Here is a 12477-nt window from a genome sequence, read left to right on the forward strand (position 1 = left end):
ATGGTTCGGTCTCTTTGATGAGGTTGGAATGGTCAAGTCGCTAAAGGGTGTGAGCGGATTAGGGAGAGATACAGTTTTTGGGGACAGTCAGAGCAGGGGCTCTTGGCACCCAATCCGAGTGGTGGCACAGGTTGACAACATCTGGAAGACAGACCCGGATGTTGCTAAGGTGGAACCCCATTGGAGGTTAAGGGTATATGGTTGTCGCCCCCTTGTCGATCTGGATTGGGACCCAGGGGATTTCAGATGGAAACATGATGATAGACTCCATCACTTCTTCGATTACACCACTAAATTGGGTCAGACTTTGCAGCTGCAGCTGGGCAGCCCCCTTCACAATGGCTGGCGAACATTGGGCATCCCCGATGAGGCGCTCATTACCTTTTGGAAAGGTCTCTGGCGCCTCCACATGCCTGAAAAGAGCAAGCTCTTTTGGTGGTAGATCGGTCATAATGTGGTGACCGTTGGTGAATGGCTAGGTAAACGCGGCGGCCCGAGGTGGAATTACCAACCCCCACGCTGGTTGTTTCCTACTCACCTGCCACCCTCTCTTCGTTGTAGGCCCCAAGAGCCGACTTGTACTAGGCAACATTGAAGGCCATCGCCTTAGATATAAGTAGCTTCTTACATTAAGTTAGACCGCAAGGCATTGTAAGTAGGTTGATCTTCTTTTACTTGATCGGAGGAAGACTCCCCAATGTGTGTATAAGTTGATCGGAGGAAGACTCCCCGATGTGTGTATAAGTCTCCTTGTAGACTCTCTATGTAATAATCCTTCCTAACTAATGGGAAAGTAGCTTCATTTTGAAAAAAAATAAAATAAAATAAAATGATACATTGGTCATTGTGGTGGAATGTCGTAAGGCTCAAACTGGTCATATTTGCCCCCACTACAATGTTATTTGGTGATTACCTTCTAATCATGCAATATAACTTGCTTGCCTTATATATTTGTTTGCTTTTTTGTGAAAGTTTTATAATAACATTTTGTTTATGAAATGATTTATTTGTACGTTGAAAGCAAAAATTTGGGTTGGTTGGAAGATCAAACATTCATCTTTACATTTAATGATATCTATTCATCCTTGTCATGTGGTTGTTGGTCCAACATTTACCATTTGGGCAAGTTTTCCCAAGTGATACATCATATAACCACCATTAGTTTCATTTTAACATTGTAACTAGCTAAAAGTGGACGACATGGCATGAACACTTCAACGTCATGTATATATTAGATTTTCAATATGACAAAACTAGATAAGAGTGTTGATGATTTTCATCAAAATAATAGCATGTCCTCAATAATAAGGAGATTTATATTATTTGGAAAGATTAAAAAAATCCTCAATATTATAAAATTGGGAGATGAAGTAAGACAAATGAACATTATCACGATGAATGAAAATACATTTTTGGATGTTAAATGTAAGTTCCAAGCATATTATAAAATTTTGAAGCACAATAAAAGTTGCAATCACTATTCCCTCTAGAGTTGGATGCATTGGTGCATGAGTGTCATAAAGTTAAATGGTATTTCCCAATAATAATAATAATAACAACAACAACATAATGAAATGTAACAACATCCATGTAAAATAACAAGTTGGAACCAAAATGGAATGAGTTGTTCAAGATTAGCATCATATAATCTTGTTTTAGACCTATCATGCATGATAGTTAGTAGAAACTCAATGTAGAAAGATCATGTAAATGTAACAATCGGCAACGGCAAAACGAACCGTTTTAAAATCTTGAAAATTGAACCAAACTGAACTAAACCATGAAACTGTTAAACTGAAACCATTTGGTAAAAATCCAAACCATTAAACCGCTAAAACTGTGGTTTTGTGGTTCGGTTTCAATTTTCAACCTAAGTCAAATTTGAAATTTGAAATTTTTTTATTATTTAAAAAATTTCCTAAAATGTGAGAATTAGGCTTAAAAATAAAAAGGTTCTTTAAAAAGTAATCATTTTAATTTTAATCTTTTTTAAAAATTTACAAATTTTAAAAAGAACTTCAAACCGTTAAATCATTTAAACCGTGGTTTAAAACAATGAAAACCGAACCAAACCGTTTACAAAAACTTGAACCTGAACCGAACTGTTTAAATTGTTAAGCCGCGGTTTCGCAGTTTGGCTCGGCTCGGAACCGAACTGTTGCCGATTGTTATGTAAATGCATGAGTTTTTTGTTTTGTTATAATTATAATAGTGTAGGTTAATCCATATGAAATATGTTATTCTAGAATAGTGCTCCATACGGTAAAACATTTTCCCCATGTGATCAATGTGATTACTCAAATGCACTTTGGCTCATAGTTTTCGAGATTTCAAATGATTTATTGAGTTTCAACTCACATGGTATCGTACAACTAGTAATAAAATCAACATGTGATTTTCGTTCCTTGACATGCTTAATAAAAAACAATTTTAACTCACCGATATTTTAAGCAAACATTTATTTATTTTAAGGTTGTAATTTGATGAAACTCAAAAGACTTCTGCATTACTTATATTGTTTTTTTGAAGTAGGATTTGTGCTTCAAATTCACTAGAAATATTATTTACTTGAGGAACGATCAAGTTACTTGGAATCAGGATTCAAAATACAATTTTATTATTTATAACGAAGACATGGATGACACGTGGTATAGTTTTGGGCAAACATGTTGTTTAATTAATACAAAAACATTGTCGGAATTCTAATTCTAAACCAAGAACATCTCCCAAGGAACATATGTTTTTTAGTGATTACGAGACACCATGATTAGAAGGAATCTTAAATAATTGTATAGGTAACAAAATAACATGACACGTTTCTAAACCTCTTTGGCCATTCCATGTATGTATGCCACAATGGTATATGAAAATTTTAAGCACAATACCTTTTGAAAATGTTTTCCATGCTTGAGATTATTGGGATACATGCCTCCAAGTAAGGATGGTCCTAGATAATAGATATGACCAAATACATCGAATGGAAGAGAGAGATGAAATAAGTTGAAACATTTTTCACATATATTGTTGCGCATGTTGGAACGTCAAGATCAAGAACAAACAAGATAAAGATATAATAACACTCAAGATTATTCTCAGAAACAAAATGCGTATTTTATATATTTTTATTGCACACAAATAGGCAACCCAAATTCCATTGTGATATTGTAGGTAAATCAGCTTACAATACCATATTGTATGACTCATATAGTATTTACAATAGAGAGTCATACAATGTCAACATGGACTCATATCACATCAACATGGTACGTACAACATGGACTCATATAAGTTGTGTATGTATCCATGGATGCTAACTTAAACCTCAAGGATCCTATGCAATTTTAAGCCAAAGGTTATCATGCATCTGTAGGTAATGATTTATTTAGATGTCTATCAACTCTAAATATTTTTAATACATTCCTTTTTCTACCAAATTATGGGAGGAAAATGTTTTTATAATATATGTTGTTTATAAGCATACATGGATATAACCCTATATAGAGGATATTATATCATGAACATATTCTATATACCTTCTTTTATTTATTTAGCATATAAACTAGTCCGATCAATGTTGAGAAATTATGGTTTCCTTAACCCATTTATGTGATGCATCTAGAAGTTCATTACACATGACAAGGAATTTTATTGAAGTCAGAAGGACGTAAACGGACAAGGGCCTTTTAAGCTTTCACCTTTGGATGACATCACAAAAAACCTCACAATTTTTATTTTTTCTATTTGGCTTTCTTTTGTCTCTCATTTGGTCCTTTTATTTTTACCCTCATTTATGATGTATATAGGACACTCCAATGAGAAAGACCAATTATACTGGCATATTGTGAACCCTCCAAACCTCCAAACCCAAGTAAATAAATGGCGAAATTAGGGCTTGAGCCTTAAACAACAACATTATCTTTTTTGTGCTTGTCATCTTGTAGAGTGAGAGAGAACTGTTGTACATGGTATTGTACCGACTTTGGTGAATAATGAAGCTTCCAACTCAAGAATTTTGGATTGAATTTGTGTCATCGTATTGATTCTGTAAGTATTATGTGCCATTGCCCAAATCTAGCTACTAATTGTCTTCTTTTTGGGTGTAGTATCTTTAGGTCTTTAGGATTTAGGTCAAACCTTGGGTTATCCTAACTCTAACAAGTGGTATCAAAGTGATAGGATTGTCTTCAAGTGGATAAGAAGGAAGATCATTGGCAAACTTGACAATGATCTCAAGGAGGTTGTGCAAAAAGGCCACAAGAGAAGAAGAGGACAAACACGTGATTAAATCAACCGTGGAGAAAAATGGATGAGTTTAGATGAGGTAGGAACTTAATCACTAGAATATATTTTCCATATTGTCAATGTTGTCGCACAAGTCAACAAGTGGGTCATCACACACAAGAAGATTCCCAAGGGGATGTCATGACCCCATGAAGAGGAGGCTCAAATGTCAAGAAGTTTATCGACAAAAACTTCAGTACCTTATAGATGAATCAATGTACAATATTGTGATGTAGTGTGCGTGAGGCATGTGATAAATGTGAATAGTCCACATACTTTTTTGATGAAGCTAGGGCCCATGCCCGTGGGTGTTGGACAAGTGCAAACAAAAGAATAAAAGAAGTGATGCATGTTAAGAAGAGATGTTAATATTTGCTTGACAAGTGTCCCTCCATCAGTTGCCTCTATGTCAATATGTAGATTATTATACTTTACACCTAAAACGAAGACACATACACACTTGTGTCACCCCTCCCCCTTTCTTTACCTTTACTTTATCTTGTGGTACCCCTTCACCGATACCTTTTTAACACTTCAACTTTTGGCATATAATCATTGTGTGTAAGTCATGATGAGATGAAAGGACTATGAGAGAGCTCTTCATTACAAAATCATCGCTTGTAAGGAGTATTATATCAAAATCCCTTAGTACTCTAAAACTATATATGTTATAGATTTTCAAGTACCTAAGTAACTGAAGATGTCCTAGTTAGGCCACAACTCAGTCAAAAAAATCACACATGTCCAATGAGACCTTATTTGATGTATTGTGGCCCAACAAACTGCAATCACTTTTGGAATTCCAATCCCTCCATTTGGCCACATTTTTTGCTCATTGGATACAACATGTCATTCACACGCAGTAAGTATTTTTACAATAATGATGCAAACCAGCACATCACCACCTTTACAATATGGCAAGAACACCATGTACCACACTAACTAAACATGGTAGAAGCTAACAAGTCCAAAGTCATTGACTTTGGGCTTTCTCTCAACAAAACGGCTAGATGGTAAAATTGTTTTCATCCAAGCCATACCATGACGCTTGATTATGTATTCTTGAGCTTCTCGAAGCCATGCAATATTTGGTCTACAACATTATCCAACTTTGTCTTAGTTCTCACTTCATTTTGACCAACTATAATGGTGCCTTCTAGTTTCATGCTTGCACAATGATGAACTCAATTGCATGTTTCTTGGTACCATCAACGAACCACTTGGAACTATCTTGATAATGCTTGACATCTCCTATTCAATGTACAACAACATAGTTGATCGAGTCCTAGACATGAACCACTTTCTACAATCACAAGCTAGGGCAATATTCCTAAGAGTCATATAGATGTAGCTAAGAAAAACGGTCCAGTACATGAATTACCTCACCCTAGCCACTTGACTATAGACTGCCCACTAAACATTCAACCAATCAATACATTGGAGATTATTTTACCCATAAGAAACTCACTCAATAGACCTCTTATAAACATTTCCTTAAGCACAACCCAAAATGTGAACAACTATCCAAATTCCTCAAGGAGCAATGGTCATACACCACTCATAGTCGCAACTTGGACCTCAATAACTAATAACCATTCTATGTATCTGGGGATTATGACGACAACCAACATAGCCATTAACATTATCTACATGACAAATGCCAAGACTCACATGTTGCATATGACTGTGTAGACAACCACTCTAAAATATGCAACGTATGACTAGAACTTGACTCACGTGGAGTATCATTCCAATTGGCAGGATTATTAGTATGCAAGTGACACATTTCATGACCTTTAACAAGATTATCACAATAGTTTTGACTAAAATATGTGGTTCAATAGACGTTGAGACCATAACTAGCCCTCTCACCATGATCCACCCTACATATAGATCAGACCCCTAGCACAATATAATCTCCATGACATCAAGATTGTTCCCACCCCGTTTTTTGTCAAGCAACCTCATGAACCCTAATCCAAAGGTTGGTCCCACCCATTGTTGTAGAATACTTAGCATACAATATGTGTAGAGTATGTATACTAAGTATTCTACCTTTTTTAAAAAAATACTTAGAATATATATTGTATAGATAAAATATGTTTAAAAGGTTAAATACGTAGAATACATGTAAAATATGTTGAATACTTCTTAAATTTTAAACTGTTTTTTAAAAAGCAAATAATACAATACGTGTAGAATGCGTACATACTAAGTATTCTACCTTTTTTTTTTAAATACTTAGAATACGTATTGTACATATAAAATACATTAAATAGGCTAAGTACGTACAATACATGTAGAATACTTTAAATGCATAAAATATGTGTAAAATACTTTGAATACTTCTTTACAGTTTTTTTACAGTAATTTTTACAATTTTTTTAACTTTTTGGAAACATTAAGTGCTGGTTAAATACGTAGAAATTTAGAATATGTGAAATAAATGGCAATTCTAAAACATAGAATATGTGTAGCATACTTTCAGTCATATTTACCTAAAACTCAACATCAACCTAATTTAGTTCTAGACTTGTGTTTCGTGTTTGTGGCATCATAGCAGTCAAGACTCGAGGAGTGCATGATGATACTAATGTTAAAAGCAAGGTATGTTGCAACTTGCAACTAGTGTCATGTGCGAGCATGCAGTATCTCTTTCTCGTCTAGTTGTTGACATGGGTGTGACATATTGTCAAAGTGACAATTGTGATACAAACATGATTATTAAATCAATATTTTCTTCAATATTTGTACATATGAATTAATTCTATGCCTATCATTACATGACAACATTGTGCATATTTGAATTATGATACAATCCCTAATACCTTCGAAAAGGAGAAAATTGAGCAAATAACCTTCTCAATGTTAGGTAAAAATGTGACAAAATCTAGCAAATTTTAGAAATGTGATCCTGGATCTTGTGAGTAATCAAACATTATAAGAGATAGTGAGGACTATCTTTAAATTAATTTGTGCAAAGAAACAATTGCCTATTACTAGAGCAAACTCTCTAGAGTTTATTCATTGTATGTGTATGTAGATCAAACCTTTTCACAATGGGGGATATATAAATAGTGTAATAAACTATTGAACAATCATGGCCGGTTTTCTTATGGAACATTTTGTGAATGTGTAATGAGATCAAAGCTAAGTGTATTTGCTAAAGAGAACGGAAAGAAGAAACATGGATAAACATGGTTTTGAAAACATCATAAACATGATATTGATCGCCTTGTGACACGTGGATTCTTAAGCGCGGAAAGTTGTTCAAAATGTAAAGGATTATTATGTTCCCTCAAGGATTTCAAAAAAAGTCTTGATCTGCAACCTTGCAAAAGTTCTGTGGAAACCCTGGGAAGCACGAGAAGAACCAAATTATTATATAATTGCAATTTCTTGGATTCGGATATAAGGGAAGATGCTAAAGAGAACGGAAAGAAGAAACATGGATAAGCATGGTTTTGAAAACATCGTAAGCATGATATTGATTGCCTTGTGACACGTGGATTCTTAAGCAAGGAAAGTTGTTCAAAATATAAAGGATTATTATGTTCCCTCAAGGATTCAAGAAAAGTCTTGATCTGCAGCCTTGCAAAAGTTTGGTGGAGGCCCTGGGATGCACAAGAAGAACCAAATTATTATGTACTTGCAATTTCTTGGATTCGGATATAAGGGAAGATGCATGTCTTGTTCCTATGGAGTATATAATTTTAGGGTTTTTCATTAGCACTATTTGTGTTAAGGATGCTATTGATTTAATGAATTGGAAAAATGATTAATTTCATAAAACAAGGAAACACAAAAGAGTTTACTATTGTGAACATGTCTTTTTTCATGTGGATTGTGTGTGGTGCTTTTAGGAAATCCTTTAGAATATGTATAAACACTTATATCATCGAAGACATTTGCGTTCAGTGCCAACAACTCTAAAATAAAGGTTATGCATGAGAAAACTCAAAACAATGTATTATGCATGTATATAACAATGAACCACCTAAAACTATAGAATACTTCAAATATCTTGGTGTTCGAGTTCCATACAATCATAAACAGAAGGTATGCGCTATGTCTCGTCGCTAGGAAGTGAGAAAAAGGGCCTTACTTTGCATTTGGGAACATGTGCAATGGAGGAGAAATCAATTCTTAGGCTTTCAAGAAATACCTCTTTGACACTTTGTGAACCTCAATGCTTCTCTATTGGTTTGAACTTTGAAGTATGGGGTGGGAATTTTGAAATGTCCAAAAGTGTTTTCTTATGAGCTTTCTTCAAGTCTAGATATAAAAGCCTCAGATGATTCCACTTCTCAACATTGGATCACTTCCATGGAGATCATGGGAATGGAAAGGATTGTGGGCCATAAACGCTTAAGATTTTTAAAAGAACTTCAAATTTGTGACTTCCTAGATTTTGCATGGGAATCAAACAAAAAAGTTCAGAACCTAAATAAAATTTTGAGTTCCAAATGAATGGTTTGGATGATGGGATGCATTAGACTTGCTTCATGATTTATTGTATCATGGCTTGGCAGAAAAACGGAGGTTTGCATTTCCCACATTATACTAATATGTTTGTTGCCTCAAACGACAACACTATCTTCTTCTCCGATAGGCAAATCGCCCTCGCCCATGCATGCTAGAGCCCATCTGCATGTGTGGCCACATCCACACTATCTAAGCCCACATTGTCTTCAATGGGTTTGGGATGGTGGAACATATCATATATGGGAGGGAGAGACTCATCAACTAAGCATATTTTGCCCCAAACAAGTTCATGAGCCTTAAGTATCACATTCATATTACCGTTCCCCATATTTTAATTGAGCTTGACCCATCCTTACGCATATTTCTCTCTCGATCACAATGTTAATTGGTAAAATTCTTCAACATCGAGATTTACTTACCAACTCTATACAGATTATGTGAAAAGCTATTATTTTAGTGCCATACGTCATTTTCGAGGTTGATAATAAAATGTATATAAATTTTTTGTACACATCAAGAGGTTCAAACTCTTGGAAAATTTTGTAGCCTCAATAGAGAGAGAGAGAGAGAGAGAGAGAGAGAGAGAGAGAGAGATGTCCATCCTAAAAGAAACCAGTTTATTTACACGAGGCTCTTAGATGTAATGATCAAGCTACCGCAATGAATACTTGTCCATAAGCTTAGGGAAAACGTCTCTAAAGGAAAATTGAATTGCTTTGAGCTTATGTATTCAATGATTGCAGTACCCTAGTCCATATTAAGAGGAAGTGTCTCCTTTTTTGGGTACAAACCATTATTTTCTAGTTGAGTATTTTTAAGTGTTATCCACAAGTGTTAGAGATGTGGGCATTGAAAAAGAATTTTGTGTGTTCAATTTAATAGAGTCGAGAACCCAATACCCAATACCCAATATCATATTCACACTTTCATCGGGAATTCTTTTGATGCATGAGATGTTGATGACGAGGCCTACAAACAATACTTGAGTTAAAAAATAGCTAGTCCCCTTGATACCCACCATGATATATGTTTTGTTTTTTACATATATGGTGGAATGTGGGGTGTTCCAAAAGAAGGTTTGGTTAAATAAAAGGCCCTTTTTTAAAGGAAAAGATGACTATTCTTTATATAGTTTTACATTGAAAAGGTCAAATGTATCCCTTCTCAAAGCTATTAAAAAGTATACTTCCTTAGCTTATGGAAGGCTAAATTATTTCGATATAGAGTTTTCATCCCCAAAGCCCTATATCTTGTCATTATAACAATTATAAAAGGTAAGGTTGACATGAGTTCACAATCCAAAACTAATATGGAAGTTAGTTTCCTTAATTTCATGGAAACCATAAGCCAAAGCTAATATGGAAGTTAAGGTCTCCTTACTCCTTAGTTCATGGAAAACATAACAAATGCTCACAATTATTTGAGGATATGTAAAATGAACTTGTTTTGGGTTAAGCAATTCAAATTCCAAAAATACCCATTCTGAATACAACATATAACATGGTTACATGTGCGATGCTAAGAAACCTTGCATAGTTAGACATTGTCGATATCACATTCGTCTTTTTGTTATACACAACATTAATTCCTAGCAAAACACGTGAGAGTCACCAATGCAACAACTTGTGTGGTCGACACATGTCCGAAGGGAGTGAAGCTTGGAAGACATCTTCATTTTAATATTGAATATGTTCCATTTTAACATAGCTCCCAAAATCTTCTGTACATTGTGTTAGACTTTACCATCTTCAAAGTATTTGGAACAATGGACCACCTCTTGACACCTTCATGAAACGATCTATGTTCATCCAGTTCTAACCCGTGTTTGATCTATATCTTTGACATAAAAGAAGAGATTTAAATGTCCAAGGAAAGGCATGTCATTGATTTGAATTGAGTTCTCTAATAATCAAATGCTGGAGTGCTCTGTCGAACGATAATGTTAGCACATGGTGTCACCATGCAATGCAATAATTGACCGAAGAAAATTGGATTTCATTGGCCTATCCACAAAACTTGAAATAATAATAAAAGTCGACAAAACAAGATTTTCGATCTTATCGCTTTTTTTTTTCGGTGCGTTTTTTTTCCAAAGTATCAAAAATACATTGGTGGTCCCACTTCCTTGCCTCCTCCAATATTTTGCTCTGTGCAAAAGTAAAGAAGAAGGGCCAAGAAGAGTACACATCAACCTCTATTTTCATTTACAAAAAGAAAAAGGAAGAAGGAAAACCGAAAGAAAACTCGCTCCAAAGTGTCAGCATATGTATATGCATGGCATCCTGGGGTGAAATGAGGGATGACCCCGTGGCCTACTTCGGAGAGAAGGGAAGTGTCTTGAAGTCATCTCAAAAACTAGCCTATATTAGTATATATATGTATATTTCTCCTACTACATCTTGGAAGTCGCACTCTTCTTCGAGTTTTTCAAACTTGAGCTCATCCAAGAGAAACCACCAATCCACGTAGAGAATCAATCGCGGAGAACTGGGCTTTCCTCGTCCAACAAAAATCATCGGTTCGACAAAAAAAACCCAACGAAAAAAAAAGATGAAAAACCCAGCACGTGAGCGAAGTTCCGAGCTCTGCGGGGAAAACTCCTTATGAGGCATGTGGCAGGATTTACTCTAGACACAATTGTAAGACTTAATCCGCGAACCCCATTTGGCTCCACACGGCATTGCGTACACGGCTCAAATCTCGACCTTTTAGTGTCCGCCCTAACCCTTCGCAAACCGAAAAGCTAGTCCTTTGGCTCCTAGCATACTCTTGGGCAAGGAACTCATGCGGTGGAAGTCGCTCATCATGAACTTTGTCCTCGTCTTCTTCTTCGTCCTTGTAATGGGCATCCTCCACGCGGCAATTCATCTTACCTCTCGCTTGCACTACACCCATTCATTACAAGTCCAAAGATTGTTATAGTCAATATGACCATGTTCATGGAGATGTGTGTGTGTGTGATATGCTAAACATGGAAAGCCCATGCCAAAGTCATAGCTATAGAAGAAATGGTAGAACAAAAGGTGAAATGTATGTGACTCTATCTATAGATATACAACATAGCTATAGACATGAGAAAAACATTCATGCACATGAGGCTATGGCATACACATACATATCCATAGATAAAATATCATGGCATAAGAAAGGTTATATGCCATGTATGTGATGCCATCCCACGTTGTGTATGCATAGATGCCATAACCAAGCTTATGAATGTGATGATGCCACATATCATGCTTATCGATGTATGTACACATACATATATAGAAATTGTAAAAGGCCCATCATGTATGTGATGCATTTATGCCATGCCATGCCAAGCTTACGAATGCGATGATGATGATGCCACAGATCATGCTATCAATGAATGTACACATACATATATAGACATTGTAAAAGGCCCATCATGTATGTGACGCATTTATGCCATGCCATGCCAAGCTTATGAATGCGATGATGATGCCGCAGATCATGCTATCGATGAATGTACACATACATATGTAGACACTGTAAAGGGCCATCATGTACGTGATGCATCTATGCCATGCCATGCTATGGTGATGGCATGACAAAGGGTTATGCCATATACATACTGATACATACATACATACATACATACATACATACATACATATGTATATACACCAAGAAGGCTGATTGTGGTAATATGGTGGTAGTGATGATGATGATGAGGGCATGATATGATGT

The 12477-nt window shown here is 35.6% G+C and overlaps 1 protein-coding gene across 1 annotated transcript in view; it reads right to left on the minus strand.

Annotated features, from left to right (window-relative positions):
* Positions 1-11383: 11383 nt before the first annotated feature.
* The window catches only part of LOC147857433 (protein S40-6-like), a 1377-nt gene continuing 283 nt past the window's right edge, over positions 11384-12477 (minus strand). The window contains exon 2 of the mRNA XM_087328734.1: positions 11384-11651. Within this exon, the coding sequence (XP_087184860.1) occupies positions 11413-11651 (239 nt within the window). The 3' untranslated portion in view covers positions 11384-11412. The remainder of the gene's footprint in view (positions 11652-12477) is intronic.

This window comes from Azolla caroliniana, unplaced genomic scaffold (genome assembly GCF_043228905.1).
Source record: "Azolla caroliniana isolate FFs.n. ecotype wild unplaced genomic scaffold, voAzoCaro1.0.p SCAF_12, whole genome shotgun sequence".
Lineage (NCBI taxonomy): Eukaryota > Viridiplantae > Streptophyta > Polypodiopsida > Salviniales > Salviniaceae > Azolla > Azolla caroliniana.